Genomic DNA, 23,312 nt, shown 5'->3' on the forward strand with positions numbered 1-23,312 from the left:
GACCTAAAGTCTCTGCTCAGCCTTTGCCAGGATGGTGACAATCCCTGTGCCAGGCTGCACCCCAACAGCTCGAAGCCCTACCAGTTCCCCCAGCCATTCTGCAGTGGAGGCCTCCTGACATCCAGGACTGAGGTTGGGGGGACATCTCCTCACCCTTGGTTCATTTCCTGCTTCATCCTGATGCCTGCAGTGTTGTGGCATCCTGGCAGGGCCCATCAGTCATGACCAACAGGGGAAAGTGAGGCATGGATGGCTCCTTAAGAGGTGGCCACAGCTGCAAACCTCTGGAGGGGAGATGAAGTTGAGTGACCTGAGTTTTATTGCATTTCCTGAGGCTGGCCACAGTGGAAACCTGGCCACTGAGATGGCAGATCGGGATGGGGACAACTGGGTTGAAGCATGGCTTTCAGCCCCCTGCCAAGTGGGAGGCCATGCAGAGGGCCAGAAGAACAAGCAGGGGCTGCGAGAAGCACCGGGAGCCGTGGGACGCCCTGCGGGACTCCCCACAGACAGGCTCAGTGGTGTAGGGCTCGAGGCAGGCGGCATAAGCCAGGACATGGGCGATGTAGTGCTGCTCCTGCACACCGTGGAAGAGGTGCGCCATGGGGCCCTTGGCCAGCACGACCACGTCCTCGCCGCTGTGGGTCTCTGACTCCAGGGGCACAGCTGCCTGCTGCCGATAGTCCTTGTCCTCTGGAAGAAGGCAAGAAATATGGGGCTGAGGGGGCAGCATGCTCACCAACCTGTTGTGGGGGAGTAGCTCCCTTCCACCTGGCTTTGGGGTGATTCCTGCCCCGGTGGCACTGAGACCTCATGTGGCCATGGCCACAGGATGCTGCCCCCAGCCTCCCCATCATCCCATGCCCTCCTCCGCTCCCCAGCAGGCTCCTACCTGCAGCGGGGAGGCTGGCAGCCGGGCGGCCCCCGTCACGGATGCTGTAGCCAGGCCCGTTGCCGTAGAGGATGCTGGTGTAGGCTCGCTTGTCTTTGGCTTTTTGGGGGGCCAGTCCTGGCACCAGGTGGGGCAGAAGCACAGTCACCCCCAGTGCCTCTCCCCAGCACCCTGGCTTGGCTGGCTTAGCCTCCAGTGGAAGCAAAATGGAGGTGCTAAAGCAGAGAGACTCGCCACCCCTTGCCAGGACCCACCAAAGATGGAGCTGCCACGGATCGTGTCACCCCCGAAGCTGAAGACATGGGAGTGATCGGCTGTGACCACAGTGAGGGTGTCGGAGGGGTCTGTGAGCTCGTCTGCCCGCGCCACGGCCTGGTCCAGCATGATGGTCTCTGTCAGCGCCTGTTTTGCCCGGCCGCTGTGGTGGCCATGGTCAATCCTGCCACCTGCATGGGCAACATGGCTGTCACAGCCTCACCTACCGCACCAGGCCCTGGGGACTCCCACCCACCACCTGGGACCCACATTCCACCCTCTCTGCCCCCAGCTGAAGCTGCCTGGGGCTACTCATCTTCCACGAAGAGGAAGAAGCCATTAGGGTTCCTGCGGAGGATGCGAATGGCCTTTTCCGTCATCTCCACGATGGAGGGGTCTGTAGAGGTGTTGCGGTTCAGCTCATACTTCATGTCCTTGGGCTCAAAGAGGCCTGGAGGAGCGGAGCAGGGGATGGTGGTAGAGTGGCATGTCACAGCACCTGCTTCAGCTAGTGTCCTGCAGTGGAGTCCACACCGGCCTCGCTTTGTGCCATAGCAGCATCCCCAGAGCAGGAACAGGAGACATTGCCCATGATGCTGGCAGTGATGCTCTTACCCATGAGGTGGCTCACAGAGTCATCCTCAACCGCATCTAGGCCTTTCTTGTCCCAGACGTAGTGTGCACCCTGCTAGTGAGAACAGACACTGTGCCAATGGTCACACCTACCCTGCGCTGCCCAGCACCGGCTCCCCTCCACCCTGGTTCAGGTACCTCCTTGGAGCTGAGCCACTCGGCGATTAGATCGAGGCCATCTTTCCTGATGCCATTCTGCGCTGGGTCGTCCGGATACTCGGGGTCTGGGGTCTGCTTGGGGGTCATGTACTTCCGCCCACCGCCCAGGATCACCTGACAGGGGACCAGAGAGCTGTGACCCACACTGCCACCACTTGGAGGTCCCAGCACCAAGGAGTTTCAGCTGTGTAGCTCAATAGATGCCCTTCACATGTCCCTCGGTCACCCCTGTCCCCTGGGGGAGGGGGTGGTGGCCCAGCCTTGCCATGCCATGAGGTGCCAGCTCCCTGGCTCACATTGATGTCCGTGTTGTGCACCAGCTGGTAGGCGATGTCCTTGCAGCCCTCCCGCAGGGCCTCTTTGGGCATGTTGGCATCAGCATACCAGCTCCGGCTGACTGAGTGGGCGTAGGTGGCCCCAGGGGATGCATGCTGCACTCGTGTAGTTGTCACGATGCCCACGGACTTGCCTGCAACACGGGTCAGGGTTTACAGTCAGGCTGGATGGGAAGCCCATATGGCCCACCAAGGCAGGAGATGTCCCTTTCATGCTGGGCTGGGCTCTCCAATTGGGACACCTCACTGTCCGTACCTGCCAGCCTGGCCCGGTGCAGGATGGAGTCCACCTCGTTGCCGAAAGTGGTGTGGCATTTGCCGTAGACAGCTGCTCCGCTCAGCCCCAGGGTCTTGGCATTGGTCTTCACCCCACACAGGTAGGCAGTGCCTGTGCCAGCACTGTCGGGCACCTGCCGGTCGATGGTGTAGGTCTGCAAACCAGTAGAAGGTGAGGGCTTTGAACAGTGAGCAGCACGGGCACTGCCACCAGCACTGCCCCACTTACCTTGGCCAGAGCCACGTGGGGGAAGGTCTCCATGGCCAGGATACTGTCCTCACCCGAGCCACCAGCCAGCTGTCCCTGGTAGATCCGAGCTGCAGAGACTGTGGGTAGCCCCATGCCTGTAGGCACAGCAGAGCTGTGGGGCAGCAAAGGGCCAGGATCGGGGCCCAACCTTGCCCAGAGCCAGCAGGGGACCCCACAAGGGGCAGGAGGGAACCTTTCAACAGGACCACCCCAGGCCAAGCTGTGCCCTTCTTGTTCCACCATGGGACACTGTTGGGGAAATGTCCCCATCCCTCAGGCTCCAGGGCACCAGCCCCATCCTCTTGCCAGCTACTTCAGGGCACAGGTTTGTCCTCTCTCTGCTTCTGCTTTCCTGCTGATACCTAGAGGTGCTGAATGGCCTTGGCCACTGCCATGCCTGTGAGCCAAAGGGCCTGACAGGGACCCATGTCCCTGTCCAGCAAGACAGAGTTGGGCTGACCCAGCACCCAGTGTCCTGGTGTCACCACCCCTGCAGCTCTGAGCTACCACACTCCAAGAAGGGCTGAGCAAAGGCCCCAGGCACCAAGGCCCTGTCTGAGGTCAAGACTCAAAGACTGGAACAGCCAAGGGAAAGGGGGAGGGGAAAGAGAAAGAGGTGTTGGCTGGGGAATAGCCCTATTCGCAGAGAACAGGCCCTGAGGGAGCTAGAGAATGAGTCAGATTCCCCCTCCCCCTTTCCTTCCCCAAGGCTCAGAGATGCTCCAGCCTCCTTGAGCACCCCCAGGGACCAACACACCCCTTGCTGCACTGGGAATCCCTTGTAAAAGCAAGCTGCCCAGCAAGCCATCGGGGAAACTGAGGCATAGGCTTGGGTGATGAGTTTGGGACCATGCCATGGGTCACAGCTGTGGAAACGCCTGGCTAGGGCCCGTCTCTGGGCTGGCTCTGTGTGTTGGCTCTTAGCTGGGCACCAGGAAGGTCCCTGAGACACCTCACATCCCTGATCCTGGGGACTCACCATCGCCCATGAAGAGAATGATGTTTTTGGCTCGCCGTGTCACAGGCTGCAACGCAAGGGCCAACTCTAGCCTCCTTCTGGCCCCTTCATTCCAGTAGTCTGGTGTCTTCTCAGTGCCTGGAGGTGAGCAGGGGGATGCAGGTGTTGGGGCTGTGCCCAATGCCAGGGGCACAGCCATGGGTATCCTGAGGGTCATCAGGGGAAAATCTCCTTGGCAGACCAAGGTGGCATCTCTACTCCAGCAAATTTAGCCCAAGTCCCATTCTCTAGGGGCCTCAAAGGCACCAGGAGCCATTTGGGGATCAGTCAGGCTTTTGGCAATCCCACTATTGTCCTGCATCCATCTGCAGAGGGGGAAACTGAGGCATGGTCTGGTTGTGAAGTGCCTCACACCTCTCTGCTGAGGGCACTGGACACCCAAGTGTCAGGCTCATGCAGCAAGTGTGCTAGGTATGGAAACCATGGCTGGCCATGGCTGTTGATTGCTTCATCCAAAACAACATGGCTAGTGGCACTGCTGGAGACGTGAGGGGGCTGCAGGGCTGGGGATGGCCAGGGTCAGGGCATGGCTCAGTCAGGGCTGAGACAAACCCCCTCAGAGGCTGGGGTCCCAAACCACCTTGAAGCTTTTGACACAGCCAGGAGGGTTTGTTCTCACTGGGTGCCCAGGGCTAAGTCCCCACCATGGAGCAGGATAGTCCCATCCCGCTGGAGATCAGCCCGCTGGGGAGGCGACAGGGTGCCCTAGGGAAGCAGTAGCAGCTCCGGCATCTTCCTGCCCAGGGCTCCCACCCGCTAGCCCCCCACGGTCCCCATTTGAGCTCTCACCTGAGGCCGCGGTGGAGAGCTGGGCGAGGAGGCAGAGGAGGAGGAGGCTCCCCGGGGAGAGCGGCTGCTCCATGCTGCCTGCCCTGGGATCCCTCCCTGAATGCTGCCTGTGTCCACGGGCGGGGGGCAGCCCTTTATGGCCCTTCCCTGTCCCGACAGAGGGCTGAGCCCCGCTGCAGGCGAGACGACCGGCTGATAACATTCACGGACTGTCTCCCAGCCCTGCCCAGGACCCTCCCAGTGTCCGCAGCCCTCCCTGGGACCATCCCCCCCCAACACACACACTAAGGGCTGAAGGACCTGCAGCCTGTCCCTGGAGCAGGCAGGGCCTCTAAGGCTGTTTGGGGGGTCCCAAGGTCCCCCGGCTCTCATGCTGGCCAGGCTGCCGTCTGCAGGAAGCCCTGGGGAGGAAGGGAGGGTGCAGGGCAAAGTGCTCTTGCTGTAGATACGCTAAGCCTGGGAGTTGGACTGGGCTCGATTTGACTTGTTTCCCTGGAGAGACAAATGCACAGCCCCAAGGAGGGAGGACACTGGGCTGACAGGCAGGAGGAAGACCTCTCACCTTGATTATCCATGTCCTCAGGTGCCCTCTCCCAGGGAACACAGTTACAGGCAGCCCAGAACATGCCCCTCTCACTGCTCCCTGCCAGAGGGCACCTTGGGGCAGCAACATGCCCTCTCCTGGGAGCAATCAGGGTACCAGCTCTCATCCCACACTGGGAAATACCTGCTATGGGGCACGGGGAAAGAGTTCTGGTTCACCAAAGCCAGGTAAATAGCAGCAAACCCATGGAAGAACATGCTGGTTTGATCTTCTCCATTGTGTGAAGTTTGAGAGGTGACATCCCATGCTGAACACAGCCAGAGCACAGGAATGCGGGGCCATGGAACATGGAGCCACATGTGATTGCTAAAGGTCACCTGGAAGGACACTGTCAGCAGCACAAGCCACGGAGACTGCCAGTGATCACGAGAGCTTTTCCAGGTCACCAGCTCTCAGGGAATGTGTTGTAGATAGCCCTGATCCATCACAGGTCCAAAAACCTGTTCCTGAGCAGGGCAGTCTGGTTTGGGCAGTTCCCCACTGCTGCAAAGGGCAGCATTCAGATGCATCCATGCTGAGGCCACATTTGTCACCATGAACAAGCCAGAGTGAAGCAGCCCCCCTGGGTTCCTCTCCCTGCCTGGCATGACGGATCCACCCTCTGATGCCAGAAGTCAATCCCTCCTCAGGCCTCGCGCACAATTGCTTGGCCCTGCAGGGATGATGAAGCAAGGCAGCGAGTGCTTTGTCTCCAGGGATATCCTGACAGCAGAGCTAAGCAATCTGTGAAGGGTCAGCCCCACCGGACATGACTATGGCTCACCAGGCTGCCTTGAGCACCCTGAAAGCAGCTGGATCCTCACCTCCACAGAAGGAGAGCCCAGCCTGCTCCACACCACCATGTTTCCAGGCTGCCTTAAACACAGGCCAAGCTGGCATGGACATCTGCCAGGAGGTCCTTGAGGCAGGAAGAAAGCGAAAAATTGAAGGGAGTCAAAGAGTTCTTGCTTGTTGGGAAGGACTTGGTCTCCTCTTACCCATGTGCCCATCCTGCAGCCCAGTGCCAGCCCCTGACCATGGTGAGCATCAGCTCTGGTGACAGCTGGGCATGAGCTCTGGCATGGGACAGAGCTGACAGAGGACACAGGGACAGGCAGTAGGGAATGGTCCCAGGTGAGGGGGCTGGACACTTGCTCTCTTGAGTGGAAGAGAGAAGCGAGGACGTGGCTTGTGTTTTTCAGTGTCCCAGGACGATCTGTGCACGAATGCCAGAACAGGCCCTCTCCACAGCAGGCAGAGTGCAGCTCCGGCAGGAGGGTCCCTGAGCGGGATCAGGCTGGAGGCCGGGGTGTGAGTGGCTGCAGCAGACACCCAGAGGCTCCTAGTGAAGGATCAGACTAAGGGATTAGCCGCTGGAGCACGAGTCAGGAGCACACCTCTACCTGATCCCCCCCCCCCAACACACACACAAACACCAGTCACCCTCCAGCCTAGCAAATACAGGGCTGGGGGGAGGCGGGCGACGCGGCCTGGATTTCACAACCGCCTGGGCAGCGGCAAGGAGGGGAAGGTGCAGGGCTGCCCGGGACATGAGTTATTGCTCTGATTTCTGGCTGGAGAATGTGGATGAGACAAAATAAAACCTGCACGCAGTCCCCCACACGGCTGCTGACCTGGCTTTTATTACATGATACATAACCCAGCACGAAACCCTCTTGCACGGCCCCTCGGCCTCCTCCGACGTCAGCTCATCCAGGAACGTGGAGCCGAGCATAAAGCGTAGCAACCCTTCTCTGTTCTCGCTCAGCCCTCACCACAGGCACCCAAGGTGGCAAGGGATTCTCACCCATTGCCTTAAAAAGCAAAAGAACCAAAAAACCATAAAGCTAAAAATATCTGAGAGTAGAAATGCTCTGTCCGGGGGGAGGTTCAGGCCCTGAGCCCTGCCCCCAGTCTGACAAGCTGAGTTAAAATCCAAACCAGAAATAAAATGACATTGGTTTAAAAATCAAACCCCTGAACTCTTTGTCAGTCCTCTCCGTCCCCCATGGGTGTCACTGCGGCGTGTAAGGCCTGGTTGGTTGCAAACTGTTGGCAGCAGGGAGCAAGTGGAGGCCAGACGCACTCACTTCTCTGAGCCCGGTCTCTTGATCACGGCGCTGTACTTGAGCGGGACACCATCCGACTTCAGCACAACCTCCACCAGCGTGAAAATGGTGATCACCTTCAGTGGAAGCAAAGAGCGAGAGAGAGAGAGGAGGGGGTTTCTCAGGTGGGCTGCCACCAACCCAGGGCTTGGTTAGAGCCACGCTGGCTTTTGTTGCCTCTGCTGCAACATCCCCCAAGGACCGGGGCGAGGGGGCAGGACAGCTTAAAACAGCTCTGTTGAGACGGAGGGTGCTCATAGGGCTGGGGCCAGAGCAGGTCTGCACCACTGTGGCCCCTGTTTGCCTGTACAGCATCTTCAAGGGTGACATCGCAGGACAGATCCAGCCATGCCTGGCCTGTGCCACCAATCTGACCAGGGAACCCAAATCGACTGAAATGAGCCTCACAAACTACATCCACACTTACACCAGCCCGATCAGGCCCCTGATCTTGTTCTGTGCATGGTCACAGAAGGAGTATGGGTGATTGCGTCCTTGGCTTTAGGTGCAAGTCTCCCCTAAAGCCCATCTCACTTCCATCCAGAAAATGCAGAACATAATTTAATAAAGTAACTTGGCAAAGTGCCAAGGGAGAGCAGCAGTGACAAGGGTTTTCCAAATGATCTTAGGCATTTTCTCAGCATCCCCACAATGAGGTAATGACCTCTCTTGACTGTATAGCGAGAAGGGACCTAGGCAGGGAGCATATTGGATGAGACACAAGGGAATAAAGACTCCAGAAAATCAATTCCCCCTGCTCAGGAATGCACTGCTGCCTGCCACTGCCTCTCCTGGCCTCTGAATCAATCTATGCATGCAATTGTGCAGATTAGAAACCAAAAGCATCGATCAGATCTACTCACAACAGTTAATGGGCTGGCTGGGACATCAAGAAGGGGCTGCTTGCAGCCCCTTCTGCAGAGGTCATAGGATTATCTCCATCCAGAGAGGGAAAAAGCAGCAGCCGCACCCCAGCCAGCCCAGTTCGTCTCAGCAGTGTCACCACTCCCTTCGGGAGCACCTGCTCATTTACATCCCAAACTCTGGCAGGTATGTGGCTACGAATAAGCCATGCTGACCGCCGCAGAACCATAGCTTAACATTTGCAAGATCAGCCTCTTTTCTTGATATCTGTGCTATCCAGGACCATATCCCCAAGTCCTGCTCTGCAGTGGCACTCCAGTGGGGCCATCTGCTCAGGGCTGTATTGAAGGAGGAGCTGGTGTGGAGCCACCCAGGGCAACCTAGTCACCCAGCTCCTCCCAGCTCATCTAGCCCCTGCCATTCCAGATGAACCATTCAGAGCAGGATAATCTCATTGAGACTTAAATGTACCAAAGTGGACAGTAACAAGCAAGCTAGAGGGGAACCCTTCCGCAGACAGCTCCCGAGATAGCCGCCAGGTTGGGCATTTTGAACTGAACCAGGACCCTGTCTGCCCCAGCATGTGCACAGGGGCTGTGGCCTTGGGGCAGCCCCCCATGTCTGGGGGCATCCAGTGGGGACCATGCCTTCACCACAGGTCTCCTGCAGGGATCCTGCCTCATCCTTTCACTGAACTGCCATGGAATTGCCTGATCCCACATCAGACCAGTTGACTCTTAAGATCCACTTCATATTCAAGTCCTGAGTAATGATTGCTAATGTCCTGACGACATCCTGGAGCTGGGGAGGGACGGGGTGGGGGGGTAATGTGTGGGGCAGGGCACACCTCTCTGCAGCAGTGCTGGCCAGCCCAGACCTTGGCATGCTGCATGGCTTTCCACAAACAGCCTTCCCAGATGTTCCCACTGCTGGATGGATTCAGCTGAACTGGGAAGCAGATGCCAAGTGCGGGGGCCAGGTGGGGATAAGGGGTGCTCTGCACCACGCAATGTCAGAGTAACATTTCTTGCTGATTCAGCACAACTCTCAGAGGGTCTGGCTGGTCCTGGAGTCGGACATTTATTGACTCAGGGATCTGCTGGTTTGGAGGACAGCTCAGAGCATGCTCCCAGGAGAGGGCTCCAGTGTTTTCTTAGGAGGTGTGGAGGATTCATGGAGGAGTTTCCTCCATTGCCAAATGTTTACTTAACCAAAATGGGTCCTGCTCATGCTGGGGCATTATTTTTCATGTAGGTCCCTGCTAGAGTGTATGTGATACCAGCTCCTGCAGGAAAGGAAGAACCAAAGCTGCTTCAGGATAAGTCCAGGGGGCTTCCCTGAGCCAAGCAAGATTAGAAAGGAAAGCTCAGCTCCAAAGGGAGGCCAATCCTGCAGAAAGGCCCTCCATAGCTGATGAGCTCTGCTGACTCTGACCCCCTTTGGATCTCCTTTGGAAAGGATGGAATTTCCCAGGACATGCGTCAGATCAGCTGGAGGAGTTAGCTTAGCCCTGTATCAGGAGTCCCTTTCATCTGGCCCTGCATGGAAAGCCTGCGGGTCTGGTCAGAGCTGACACCTGGCTCTGTACGGGCTGGTCTACAACCATAACTAGAAGCAAGGACGGGTTTTGCTGGGCACAGGAGATGGTGTTCAAACCCAGAGCCACCCAGAGCATGGATCCGTGCAGGGAGTGGTTTCGACTGAAACCTCCTGTCCCCGCAGGCACCAGGCAGAGATCACCAGTAATCAACATAGCTGTGATTTTACAGCAACACCAGACAAAAGCCATCAATGAGGCACCACTTAATCAAGCCAGACAAATGTGATTGCTCCCTCTGACTGAGTTACCAAGTTAATAGATGAAAGGGACACAGGAGAGAGATATCTAGATGATGTTAAACCATTTGACACTGCAACTCAGGAAGTTTGACTTAAAAAATTCCTCCTAATTGGGCCTGGGCTCTGTCACATGGATGGAAGGGCCATGCCACCAAGGCGGGGAAAGAAATGCCAGAATAGGTGGAAGGGTGTAGACAGGAGCCGCCTTAGGTCTGATCTTATTTAACATCTTAATTGATAGTCTGGAAGAGGGAAGTAAACAGCATGTTAATTAAATTCATGAGGGAAACTAAATTGGGAGGCAGTGCACACAGCAGGTAAGGCAGAGTCTGAAGGCCACTGAGAGGTCAGGCAGAGAGAGGCCAACCATGGGATGGAGCAGAGATGGGTGTAAGCCCTGCTGGGAGAGGAAAAGCCAAGGCCAGGCTTGCCGGGGAGAGGAAGCCGGACCCCACAGCCTGGGACGTGATCAGGCCTCCCGGATCTGGCCTTGTAGAGAGCATGGGATCCAGGTGTGGGACGCAGCCCCCACCCCTGCCCCCAGTGCTGTGAGCCCGTCCCGTGTCCTTACCTGGGACACAGGCTCCTGCTCCGGCCTCTCAGGCTCCCACATGAGTGTCAGCTCTGGCTTCCTCCCCACCTTCTGGAACTGGAAGCCCAGCAAGGGCAGTGCCTGCGGGCAGGGAGTGTGTTGGGAACAGCCTGTGCCCCTGGCACCCCCTTCCCTGCATCCCTCCACCCACTCTGCCCAACTTTGATTGCAGATGAGAGTGACGTTGCTTTTGCCCAGCACCCTGTATAAAGTCTTCTGAAGCTCTGTAGTAGCCAGGGTGCAGCAGCCTGTGAGTCTGAGCTGAACATGTAAATCAGGGGCTCCTGTGATACACAAACTGCCCGTACATCCCACTATATGTCCCGTTTAAAGATGTCATTGCCAGCTGTATAACCAGGTTATTAAAAGAAGATGCTGTCACTAACTGCAGATACTGGCCTACAATAGAGCTGTCATGGCCCTAGATACACTGTGCGATTAAATGAAATGAAAATCAGCTTCATTCCCTTTCTTTGCTTTAGATCTGTGTTGATCTCTGTCCCCACAAACTTGCCTTTATTTCTTTTTACCTAGACTAGATAACTCACAAAACATAGTGGAGAGAACCCGGTCGCAGAGACTAAGCTGCTCCAGATCTCTCCGGCTCCCCGCGCTCTGCCGGTGGCAGGTTGGGGAAACACCAGGCAGAGCCACCAGAGGTGTTTCTGTCTGGATGCTGTTCCCAGAGGCTGAAGCACCCTCAGTCTGTCCCTTGGTTCCCACCCCTCTGGCTGGTCTGGCTCAGGAGCAACTCTGAGGCAGTGGGTCTCACCCAGAAGAGCACCAGGACATTCCCTGCCTGCTGACAAGCCAGGCTGTTGCCGATTTTGCTGCAGCCATCTCCAGGGAGGCAGCGATGGCACGTGAGGCAAGCAGTTAGGGTGAGACACTTACATTGCAGTAAATGCGCTTCTGCACTCCAAACTTCAGCACCAGAACGTCAAAGGCCTCGTTCAGGACACCCATCACCATGGCCTCTGACTCCAGAGGACCACACTCCTGCCAAGAGACAGTGCTGTCACTACAGCAGCACCCCACATCAAGCCATTCCCATGGAGAGCCCTATCTCTGCACTATACCGATGTCCCCGGCTCCCTGGAACTACGCTGGTGATGGTGGCTGGGTGCCCTCTCTGTTTGCCTTTCCCAGGCCCAGCTGGGAAGCCAAGAAGCCTCACGGGCTGTTGCCCTGTGATGGTCTAGTCTGGGCCTTCATGAGGAAACCCAGAGATACTCTGGGGAATTCGCAGCTCTTACTCTGACGAAGATGGCAAAGAAGAGGTCAGCACTGAGCTCCTGCACCCTCTTGGAGGCCATCTTCCGGTCGTTGCAGTGGTCTGCCTGTTGCTGGATGGCGTCCTTCTCCATCTTGATGGGGCAGCTGGTACCTGAGAGGGATACAAGCAGTAGTGAAGGGCCCATCCTCCTTCTCACTCCAGAGGTGCCCCACAGGAGCCTGGACCTGGATGCCCAGCTCTCCCCTGTCCCCCTGCCAGGTCAAAGGCACCACTATGCCAAGGTGCTGCCCATGTGGGAAGCAGACTTCAAGCATCCTGTACCCGTGGTGGGCATGGCAAGAACACAGGTGTCCTGCTGGTGCCAGATAGAGCTGCCTCTTCCCCTCACTGTCCCCAGAGCTGTCACACAGTGCTGGGTGCTGGACAAATGGTGCAGAGTGGCCCCACAGCACTCACCAAGCGAGGCAGAGAGGAGTCGGTGCACGATGATATCCGCGTAGCGGCGGATAGGTGAGGTGAAGTGCGTGTAGAAGGGCACGTTGAGGGCATAGTGGCGGAAGAGAGTCTCATCCTCCAGGACTCCAGTGCAGAAGTACAGAGCCATCTGAATGTGGTGAGAAGCAAGGGAAGGGTGTGAGCATGGATCCAAACCTTCCTGGATCCTCGCATGCAGTTGCTCTGCTGGGCAGCGAGACCCAGTAGGGTTTTACAGTGCTGGGGAGAACTTGTCTTCCTATCCCAAGCCATGGCATGAATCTTGCCCAGCAGGGCCTCTCTCCCTCTGCCCTAAGAGATGCTGGCCCTACCTTGCTGATGGCACATCAAGTGTGCTCACCCTTATGCCCCCAGCTGAGCTCTTCTGCCATACCTTTCTGGAAGAGCAAGATGGAGGGATGGTAGCAGGTCTCTGCACAAGCCTGCAGGGATCTGTGTCTGCAACATGGGCTAACAGGGGATCCCAGTTGCTCCAAGCCAAGCAGCTGATGGTCCTTCACCCACTGCCCCATTCAGCCTGCATAGACATAAGGCAAGTGCTGCAGGAGCCAGGTAAACAGGGAAGCGGGTGAAGCCGTTTGCAGGGAGCTCCTGGCTGCCAAGCTGCCATTCGATCTGCATATCCAGTGCTCCCCTCGCAGTGCCCAGTACCTGGGCAGAGCTTGCTCCGGTGGCCCCAAGGACTGCACTGACTTTCACATCACGCTTGGGTTTAAGCAGCCTCTTAAACCTGCTTTTGGTTTTGGGGCCATTTGCTACGCAAACACCCCGTGCAGAGGAGCAGACGGGAGGGGGAGAGTCCAGCCTGTCCCATGCCCACAATGACAAACGCTCTCCTGACAAGCAGGCTCCCAAAGCAGCCCCCGCGCCGGGCTCCTTTTTGATCCTGAGCGAGGCCGCAGGCTCTGCGCACCCCTTGTCCCTCCTTTGGAGAGCACCGGCAGCCAGGAGGAGCCGGCTCCCCGGCTCGCCTCTGAGGAGGAGCCAGCCCCGCTGTGATCCCCGCTGCCTCCTTCCGCAACGGCAGCTGAGAAGCCGAGTGGCTGGACAACCCAGCTACATCAACATCCGGCCCGTACCAGCCCCGCACTTCCCAGCAGCCTCTTCAACGGGAACCTCGCTTGGCTGCGCCACCCCTGTTATCACACATGTTCCAGCTTTTATTTTTACATCTGTGAAACACCAGCCCTCAGGGCTGAGAAAACAAAACGGCCAGAGCCCAGGCGGGCAGGGGAGGGGAGGGTGGGCAGGTCAGGGGGGTTGCCGTGGGGTCACGGCGCAGTGGCGATTGAATGAACCCGTTTTAAAATAAGAGCAAAAGATTTAAAAACAACAGGAGTAGCTGGCTCTGATTACAGAGCTGTCCTGGGATCCACGGTTTGGGCAGCTGTCTCCTCCGCTCTCCAGCCCAGCGGCACAGCCAGCTCCTGCTGAGCAGCAACGTACTGATCCGGGCAAGTAAACAGAGCAGGTTAAAAAAAGCAGCACTGGTCCCAGCCTTATTGTGAGACCCAAGATCTGGGATAGGAGCTCTGACGGCTGCCAATTTCCACAACCCAGAACTAAATTATTTCTGATGGACTCCACAAAGCATGATCTCCACTCAATTAGCTCAGCTTCCACTGAACAAGGCTCTGTGCGGTTGTGCAGGGAGATATACCGAGCTCCCCGCACTGGGCTTTCTTGCTTTGGAGTCTGGTGCAGGAGAAGATGAGTGCCTTGTGCTTAACAGAAAGTATAACATCACAGGGGTGTTTATGGGTACCTAAGCCAAGCTCCTGGGCAGAAGGATGCCTTGCTAGTGAAGGAAGATCCCTGCAGTGGCAGGCAGGTAGAGAGGGGCATTCAGGCTTGATGGCAGAGCGTGCAAGTCTGACGATGCAAAGTTAGCTTAGATCAAAGTCCCCTAGAAGAGAAAGCCACACGGAAGGGCTCATACCTTCCTCTATGTCCAGAAGCATAAGGCAACCCCTCATCTTTCAAGTTACCAACATGTCAAAAGTCCCATGCTGCTTGCTGTTGTCTGGGCAACTTCTTCTGGATGGATGTGCTGACCAAACTTAGCGGCTTTTGAGTCCAGGACCCTTTCTGATGCCCTGTTGGCAGCTCTTGACCCTCACAAAGGTTGTGAACAGCTTGGTTATCATTGCAAAAATACTTCTTGGGCTGTGGCAAGGTTACATAATGCAAGGAGTCCAGTCTGACACCTGTCTGATACCTGCCCTCACTGCCATGATTGCACCAGTGACATGAGCCTGATGTAAAGCACATGTTTTCTCATTAACAGCTTCAATTGACAAGTGGTGTCAAATCCTCACGGTCTGACTGCTGCAATCCCTGGGAAAACTGCAAGGAACCTGTAAATAAATTAGCCCCAGCTAACCAGGGGCAACTTTGCTCTTACAGACAGACTGAATCCCCGAGTGACTGAGCCCCTGAAAAATGGTATGTCACTGCTCCTTCATCTGTTACGAAACTCCTGGCATAGCAATCCAGGCGCTTCTGCAGACACGCATTACCAGTAGCTCTACCAGTTGCTCTCCAGCCCCTTCCTCCTCCAAGAGGCTTGATGTCTTGACCACCAATATGTAGCAAAAATGGAAGATGGTCACTTGGTGTGAGCACGGCTAAGGGCAGCTTGTTTTGGCTGATTTGTCTGCAAACTTGCTCTTGAAACACGAGCTTTATAACTGGGACCTGAGATGTGCGCAGAGATGTGGGTCATTCTGCAGCGCCCTGGGCCTAGACAGTCTCTCGACACCATCTGTCAGAGCGACAGCCCAGCCCTCGACACCGGCATGGAGCCTGGTGCGTGGCCTTGCTCTGCAGCTGCCAGAGCTCAGATCTGTGCTCTGACCACAACACCCGGGCAGATGGGCAGGACGGGGGTGATTCTTCCATCTGCTCTGTCTGTACTGGGACCAGTGGCAGACAGTAAAAAGTCGTCCTCTCAGGGAAAGCTCTTTCCACTTGGTAGCTCTCTGTCCTTTCCTAGGGGCACTGACAGGGGTTTGCACTACCCGTCCTTGGCATTTAGCAGTAGGAACAACGGTGGGAATAGGAACAATGGTGGGAATTTAAACTGCTCAGGATTTTGGCAAGTTGTGGACAGTCACTTGCTGGCCCGGCATGCAGTGAGTGTGATCAGGGGACAGACAGTGCAGGGAACAACTGTGATGTCTCGCACTCCAGCAGCTCTGCGATCCTTCCAGATAAATTGTAGGTCATATAGACACACTACTGCATGTGTGTGCTGGATCACATTGGAAAATGACCCTACAGGTGAGAGGGCGTGTGCGTTCACCTGGCTGGTGTCTTTGGCCAAGTCTGAAACTTCATTTACAAGCTAAGCAGTGATTCAGCTAATGGCCAATTACATAAGCTCATCCTAGGATCAAGATGGATTTCAACAACTTCTGGTTCACACACCACTCTCAACAACAGGAGTATCCCATCGCACATATCAGCATTATCCTGCAGGAAATGTTGAAGGAAACGTCACTTGCCACCTAGAGACAGGCTGGCCTGCAGGGCCAACAAGGGCTCAGTGGTAAACCGGGCCCATTATGTCCAAAGGTTGCAATGATGAGTGTACACAGACAGCAGGTTGGCCAGGCAGGAGTGGACTGCTTCAGCACAGCACACTTGAACACAAGAGCACCTTGACCTTCTGATGATGGTATGTCACCACTGCATTCACCTGTCAGCACCTTCCTTCAGAAAAGGAAGAGGAAACAAAAGGGACCAGGGCAAGCCAAAGCAGGACACAGAATCATTACACGGGGCAACACAGCCCACTCCAGAGAATGCTGCCTGCTCTTTGGGAAGCAGCACTACTGAACTGAACACATTTTACCACATGGCTTCTGTCCCCAAATCCACTTGCAAGCATTAAGCCACGAAAGTACAGCAGGACTTCAGGCAACTGCTAATGAGTAAAGGGAGTAAATGAGCTAATTAGAAGAGTGACAGTCAAATGAGCGATGTTAGGAAGATAATTCATTCCTGCAGCGATAAGCAGGTCACAGCAGAGAGACCATTTCAGGAACATGCTCCTTCTCCCTGTGGGGTAGGACTTCCCTCAGAAGAGGCTGTGTTGTGCCCCAATGCAAATGCAGGAACACAGATGTTTCATTAAAACTTTTTTTGATGTTGATAAGCACCCAAACAAGTTTTCTGAGCTGCAGATGCACCAAGCTCAGCAATCAGCGTGAGCAGCACAACAAGACTTCATCACAGAGACTTTCACAGAAGGTCTCTTGGCCTAGAGGGAAACTAAGGGTTTCCAGAGCATCCCTGTTTGTAAGAGCATGAGCTTGAGGGCCAGACTGTGCTTTATGACCTGAACAACCCTGCATCATCCTGACTCCTTATTCCATCTTTGCACAGGAAGCCAGTTTGGATACCATGCCTTGAGGAGCTGGCAAGAACAAGAGCCCTGGAGTTTGTCACCAGCTACTTGTGGAGCAGGCTGGGTCCCTGTGAGTCTGCCAACATATCCTGTACACAACTTCAATTGTGAAACACCCCACCTGGTATTTATAGCAGTGGGATGGGAAGGCTCATCCAGCAAAGTTCTGCTGCACGGGTAATTCATTATGGGGTTGAAATACTGGGTGGGAGCTGCTGGGAGCCCCACAACACCATGGTCAGTGTCCATTCACCCTCCCTTTATGTAACAACCAGTTACAGTAATGCAGAGCGAGTCCATGGGTGAAGAGGGAGTCACAGTAGGTAGCTACAACCAGACACATCTGACAGCACAGCGCCACCCTTACCTGCATGGGCCTAGAGAACATGTTGGTCAGCACTTCTTTCCTGGCTGCAGAGTACCTGTCAGTACCAAATGTTTCATTTAAGCTTTTCTGTAAGAGAAAAGAGATTTCATTGTTGGCAAGCAGTGCTGGCCAGGGGACCCAGACAGACCTTACTGGGACAAATAGGCAGCCTGTCAGAGCAAATTGCTCTTTTTCCCTGCAAATCCCCTTGAAAAGTGTAGAAAGTGCGTGTGGAGCTGTGTTCTGGCTGCAGCAGCCAGCTCACCCTGGCAAGATTGCACACACAGCACTGCCAAGCACTGACCCACCTCCTAGGGTCAAATGCAGCAAGAGCACAGGGCACAGAGACTGCTGGCTCTGTCCCTAGACATGCAGCATGTAGAGGCACCCATAAGCCCTCTTCCTGTCCTGTGCCTGGCTCCTGTCCAGCTAACGAGAGCTTCAGTGCATGGACTAACAGGACTCTAGGGAGATGCAGATATGAGAGGTCACTGCCTGGGGCTAGCAGTAAGGAAGAGATGAGAGAGTTCAAAGTGCAGAAGAGAAGCTGAGTGCACAGTCCTGCATCTGCTGACTTAGCCTCAGCCCAGCCAGCAAGCAGGGAAAGCAGTCCCAGCTGGTGGAGCAGTGTGAGGGAGGCCAGCGGGGATAGGATTAACAGAGGATTATCCACAGTCCAGTGGCAGTGGGGAAAGAAAATCCTGGAACCTGTGCTGTTCAGCTTGAGTTCAGTGTTGGGACACACTCAGCAGAGGATCGGTTCGATACCTCCTGCACTGGCTGCGTCTGACCTTTCCCAGCACTACTCTCTAGCCTTTTCCACTCCCTATTCTGCACCCTTCCCTCCCTGAGAGCTTCAGCAGCTCAGACAGAAACAGCTCCTTCAGGGCTGCTCTTCCTGTGGTACAGGGCAAGTGACTGGCCAAAGACCTCCTGCAAAGGCAGGGAAAGAAAATCTGGGTGTCCAGGGAGCACCCTGCCCTAGGACATGCTTCCTCTTGCCCAGCTTCGCAGGAAGAGCAGTAACTTGGGTCACCTGCAAGGTCTCCCAGACCCTGCTCTAAGTTTCTTGCACATTACAGCTGGCCAGAACTGGCTGGACTATCCTTGCCCAGTGCTGGTGGTCAAGTGCTGGTAAGGAAGGTGCTTCATTTTGGTATGGACTACCTGTGGGCCCTGCCTGGGCAGAGGCTGAGGTGACTGCACTGCTGCTCTTTGTCCTGAAAGCCGCAAAGGCCCTGCCTGGCTTTTAGGTTCTCTCTTTCCTTCCCTTTCTTTAGCAGCAGTTTTCTCCCACCTGTTCTGCAGGGGTTGGAGAGATGGCAGCCTCTCCACTACCCCTCACACGTGTGCCTTGAAAGTCCAATGGTTTTACAAGCCCTGAGGAGTATCCCTCTGCTTCTGCACAGCCAACAAATGGCCCTTCCAGTCTGGAGGACCTGGCTCCTGCAAGCCTTACAAGTCGTCCTGCTCTTTCTGCCTAAGAGGCTAAGAAGGGAGGGAAGAGTTTCACTCTTCTGAGTCTTGAAAGCTTCTGTGCTGACTCAGGGATCATGTTCACTCTGTGCCCCACATCAGTATAAAAGCTTAGAGGGAGACAGACTGCTCCTTCACCACCACCATTCCCTACCTCTGCGGCTGCCCCCAGACCTCACCCGAGAAAGAGCAGGGGATATCGGGCAGGGAATAAATCCAACGCTGCTGTGAGCACATCACTGCTCGCCCTTCACCCCCACATCCCCGGCGCACTCACGTGCAGGGCCCCCGCGCTGCTGAAGTCGATGTCAAGGCCAACTTGGTCGCAGAACTCCACGAGGTCATTGAGCAGCTTGCTCTGGGGCGGCGGGTGGCGGCGCAGCAGGGCCTGCTCGGGGAAGGAGCGGTAGATCTGATGGGCCACAGCCATGTTCGCGAGCAGCATGAACTCTTCCACCAACCTGCAGCAGAGAAAAACGCCCCCGGCCCCCCCCAGTCAGAGCGAGGTGTGCCCTGAGAAGCAAAGCGATGCATTCACTAATGGCCAGTCCTGCCAGTACGTAGTGATGGGAACTAGTACTACGCAGGAGGGAGCCTCAAGCTGCTGTTATAAAAGAAGACTGGACCTGAGACTGCCACAGCTCCCCTTTGCCCCAAATCTTATTCTCTAGCTGAGGTATCTCCATGGACTTGGAGAAGGCCATCCTACCAGTGCAGCCGGGCAGAAGTCAAGGATAAACTGACAGCTTAATTTAGGATAAAATAATCTCCTTTTAGGTCATTTTATCTCCTGAAATGCTCGACAAGCATAACAAACACTGTGCAAAAGATAGCACGGAAAACAAACACGCACCGCTGTCTTCCCGGGCCAGAGAAAACAATGTCTCACTTGCTCCCCCATCCTGAGATCGACATGTGTGGTCAGGCCCAGCAGCACAGCCCTGCCTTTGCGCTGGCTTCCTCCAAGCGCAAAATGCAGAGCGGCCCCCGGCAAGGCAAGGCAAGGCGAGCGACTTGGCTCGCCGTGGGGCTGCCTCTGGGATCGCGGTGCTGCCAGGACTCTCCACGGCTTCTCACCCCTGTAGTCTGCTGTGCTGCGCGGAGACTGCTGGGCTAACCCAGCCTGGGGTGAGCACTCTTCCTCCTCCTCTAAACATACAGCCTTTGAACGGAAAGCTCCCAGGCTATCTGCAAAGAAAAGCAATCTCCATGCTAGAAATCATCTTTGGAGCACTATGAGTTATGCTACCAGCTGTAGGGCTGTGTCACAGGAGACCTGTTTAACCGGGCTTAGATAGGCAGCGAGATGCACTTAACTGGGCTTCCTGCTACTTGCTGCAGGTATTCCCCATGGCTCCTAACTAGCGCTAATTGCCAAGAAAGATAATAGAGTTACAAAGGTAACCTCATGCTCCAAGCGATGCCGGAGCAAGCTGCCACCAATTACGCTGGCACAGCCCCACCGCTCCTGTGTGGAAAGTGGCAATTTTAGGGGTTGGCCGGGGGCACCTGGGACGGAGACCAGGAATCTGCAGCTCTCACTACGGCCGTCAGCGGGCGGATTGGCCGGGGAGATGAGCAGGGCCCCACGTTCCCGAGGTACTTGCTATGGCAGTGATGCATTCCCAGCCGTGGAATGCTTGCCAAGAACTCAAAAGAGAAAGGAAATAATTAAAGACAAGCCCAGAGGAGGAATAAGCACATGACAGTCATAATCAGCAGTGGAAATGTTCATCTTTATGAGGAAGGAGTGTTATCAAGAAGAGCTTCAGGGAGGCTCCCAGGGCAGGGGCTGTATTGCCCCAAAGAGGTCAGCGCTTCAAACCTGCGGGAAAGGCGGGACGGACACCGTCACGGAGGCAGCGCGGGGAAAGGCGCGAGGAACGGGGCAGCCGAAGAGGGGACAGGAACGGGCCACCGATCCTGCCACCTACGACACCCGCCGAACAGCGGATGCTACTAGAAGACGAGTGGATCAGCGAGCAGGGTGCGGTACGCGCCTGCGGCCCAGCACGGCCGCGGCGAGGGCGGCGGGAACGCGGCCGGGTCCGTGCGCGCTCACGACAGCCCGTTTCCCAAAGGCTGAGCGCAGAGCTCGCTGCTCCTGTGCGGCTAAGCCAGCAGATGGCAACATCAGTCCCTCTACGGCCCCCGGCACCGGGGGCTGCAGGACAGCACGGCCCAAGGGCGCCGGGCACCCAGGCTGCCTCTGCCCTGGGACACCCAGCGTCGGAGATGCAGAGCTCCAAACGGCGCCCAGCGGGTCCCATCTCCCGGACCGGGTGGTGGCGGGGAAAGCTCCAGCTCTCGCCCAGCCAGCTCACGGTAGGACGCAGCAACGGGCAGGCTGCGAAAGGCAGCGCCTCTCCTTTGGTCTTGGTGCAAAGATAAAGGGAGACGTTTCCAGCGCGAGCCCTGGCTACGCAGATGCACGCGTAGGCGAAGGGCAGCCACCGAGCTCCTCCGCCTCCCTTGAAACAGGGCAGGGATCAGGACCTTCAGAGTGGGTTATAAAACCCTTTTAAGGAAAACACAGCAAGTACGTCCACGAACAGTATTTCCCCTTTGCCACAGGTGAGCGTGTTTATCTCACGTCCTAGAGACAAACGCTGTCACTGAGCGTTTAGGCTGCCCCTGCGATTCATCTCGTTCCTGCTGCTCGCAAGAGCGTGAGGTCCTGCGCTTGCATCTCCAGCAACTCTTTGCGCTGGAAGCAATTTCCACCAGATTATTAAATTCTACATTTTCTTTTGCCAGTGGGAGGGGGGAGGGTTGGATTTTCCCCCAATCTGAATTTTCCTGGGGGTATTCTTGTTCTGATATTGCAGACAGCATGCCCGTGCCTGAGAGCACTCCCGCCAGGGGTGTTTTTACACCTGAAAAAAACCTACGCGCACTTCCCACACCTCTCTGCAAAATCACATTGTCTTCCACTTTTACAGGTCCACACCTGGAGGGAGCACCAGCTCACCCCACACCAAAGAGAGGTGTCTGGCACATGGATGGATTGGCAACACAGGCAGGAAAATCTTATGAGGAGCTTTACAGCCATGACAGAGTGCAGGATATGACCCCAGATACTCAGAGCTCAGAAGCTACTTGTTTCACTCTCCACACCCAAACCCAAGCTTCAAATGTTGCCCAAAACAAACGGGTTTCAGCGCATTGCCCTGCCGTGGAGAAACCCTCCAAAAGCTGACTGCTCCAGCCGTTGTTCTCCTTCCAGACCAGCTTCCAGAGGAAACCACTGGGGCAAAAGAGACGGTTGCTGTCCCGAGCAGCTCTGTAGCAGAGCTGCACCCTCAGCCCAAGCACACGGCTTCGGGGCAACACCACTTTTGTCTTGTGCTTCTAAGGAGCAGATAACACAGACGAAGTTGGGACACCATGTATCCAGGTGGAAAGAGAAGCCCCAGGACCCTGATGGAGTCGGTTCATATCAGCTCAGGTTAATGAACAACAGTGATCCACGAACACTGCAATACCTTGGGGGTCAATGCTGAAAAGCCCTGCGGAGATGGAGGGCCCTTCCCAGCCCCTAATCCCACAGGAGTCACAGAGCTACTCCCCAAACGCAGCCCATTTGAGCAGCTCAGACAGTCACCGCTGTGCTGCAAGCGCAAAAGGGAGGAACAAGATGGGGTTGTTCTGTGCTAACTCCTACATACATTCATTTTAAACGTCATTCCCCAAGATTTAGGCCCCAGGGAGAAGAAAACACCCCCCTGCATGGCAGCTTTCAAAAGGCAATGGTCACAGCTAGGTTAATCCAGAGCATGTGAGAGCATCTGACAGGGTCTGAGGCAATGGGCTGGGACAGCAAACAAGCTGGCACCTGCACCCGGAGTTACGCAGAGAAAGGGGGTCTGTGGTTCAGCTCCCTCAGGACACAAGGCGGGAGGCAGAGGTTTGCGAAGAACAGCTTCATGGAGAGGTCTAACTGCATCTAGAAAGAAAACCATACTCCCCCGTGGGGCTCACACCGAGACTTTGCACAGGACACGAGAGACTCGGGACAACGAGCCCAGGGCTCAAACTCTGGGTGAGGTCAGCAGTTTCGGCTGCTCCGGAGCAGCAGAGCACGGCAAAGCTGCTGCCTTCTCACCCTCCCCGGGTGGCCTCCCCTGCTGCCGTCCCGCGCCGGGACATGTTGCCGGAAGCCCCACTGAGCACTTGAACTCAGGATACTCTCATGTTATTACTAGCCCATTTTAAAAGACAGCTGCCACGCGCTGCACTTTGAGCTAGCGTCCTCGCTGGGGTTTCAACTCGGCAAGCGCTACTCTGCGGCTCGGAAAAAAGAAACGGATCATCAGGCAGCCTGGAGCTGAAGCCGGGCTGGCAGCGGCTGGGGGCCAGACGAACGCCTGGCGCTATCGTTACTGCGAGCAGCGCTGAAACCCTGCTAGCTCGTCAGCAGGTCAAACGACAAGAGGGATTTTTTCCTCTTCTCCTTTTTTTTTTTTTTTTTCTTTTTCCTTAAAACAGCCTAGCTGGGAGTTTGGCTCAGTGTGGCTGGCAGACAGGAGCACAAAGAAAAATATTCCATGGCTAAAAAAAATGGAGACAGAAAGACTAGTCCATCTGAATGTGCACTGAACGAATCCCATGTGAAATGCATTCTAACGCCATCGCTACAGTTTCCTCTGGATTAGCTGAGCTATCCTTGGCTCCCGGCTACGTAAAATCCCATAAACAATATGATCTGAACTTTTGCCCTTGCAGCACTCATG

The 23,312-nt window shown here is 55.8% G+C and overlaps 2 protein-coding genes across 4 annotated transcripts in view; both read right to left on the minus strand.

Moving 5' to 3' along the window:
• Window positions 1–406: 406 nt before the first annotated feature.
• LOC134144255 (intestinal-type alkaline phosphatase-like) lies at window positions 407–4,680 on the minus strand. The gene is made up of 11 exons (XM_062583040.1): window positions 4,608–4,680; window positions 3,780–3,896; window positions 2,780–2,895; window positions 2,531–2,705; window positions 2,236–2,408; window positions 1,919–2,053; window positions 1,763–1,835; window positions 1,460–1,598; window positions 1,147–1,355; window positions 893–1,009; window positions 407–693 (listed from the first exon to the last, which is right to left on the minus strand). The coding sequence occupies exons 1-11, from the start codon at window positions 4,678–4,680 to the stop codon at window positions 407–409; spliced, it is 1,614 nt and encodes a 537-aa protein (XP_062439024.1).
• A 2,135-nt stretch (window positions 4,681–6,815) lies between these two features.
• The window catches only part of DIS3L2 (DIS3 like 3'-5' exoribonuclease 2), a 201,515-nt gene continuing 185,018 nt past the window's right edge, over window positions 6,816–23,312 (minus strand). For 2 of the 3 annotated variants that reach the window (XM_062582955.1, XM_062582952.1), the window contains exons 15-21: window positions 18,857–19,040; window positions 17,104–17,190; window positions 12,287–12,434; window positions 11,850–11,980; window positions 11,488–11,592; window positions 10,573–10,674; window positions 6,816–7,375 (exon numbers count right to left, since the gene is read on the minus strand). In XM_062582955.1, the coding sequence (XP_062438939.1) occupies window positions 7,277–7,375; window positions 10,573–10,674; window positions 11,488–11,592; window positions 11,850–11,980; window positions 12,287–12,434; window positions 17,104–17,190; window positions 18,857–19,040 (856 nt within the window). In that variant the 3' untranslated portion in view covers window positions 6,816–7,276. The remainder of the gene's footprint in view (window positions 7,376–10,572; window positions 10,675–11,487; window positions 11,593–11,849; window positions 11,981–12,286; window positions 12,435–17,103; window positions 17,191–18,856; window positions 19,041–23,312) is intronic. The other variant, XM_062582954.1, reaches the window with a different exon arrangement.

This window comes from Rhea pennata, chromosome 9 (genome assembly GCF_028389875.1).
Source record: "Rhea pennata isolate bPtePen1 chromosome 9, bPtePen1.pri, whole genome shotgun sequence".
Taxonomy (NCBI): Eukaryota; Metazoa; Chordata; class Aves; order Rheiformes; family Rheidae; genus Rhea; species Rhea pennata.

Bases quoted from the DNA above. Each gene is read 5' to 3' on its own strand.
- LOC134144255 (XM_062583040.1), bottom strand. From the start codon at position 4,680: ATGGAGCAGCCGCTCTCCCCGGGGAGCCTCCTCCTCCTCTGCCTCCTC. The intron at 3,897-4,607 runs GTGAGAGCTCAA...GCTCACCTCCAG, and splicing joins GCTCTCCACCGCGGCCTCAG to GCACTGAGAAGACACCAGAC. The intron at 2,706-2,779 runs GTAAGTGGGGCA...ACTGGTTTGCAG, and splicing joins CCCACGTGGCTCTGGCCAAG to ACCTACACCATCGACCGGCA.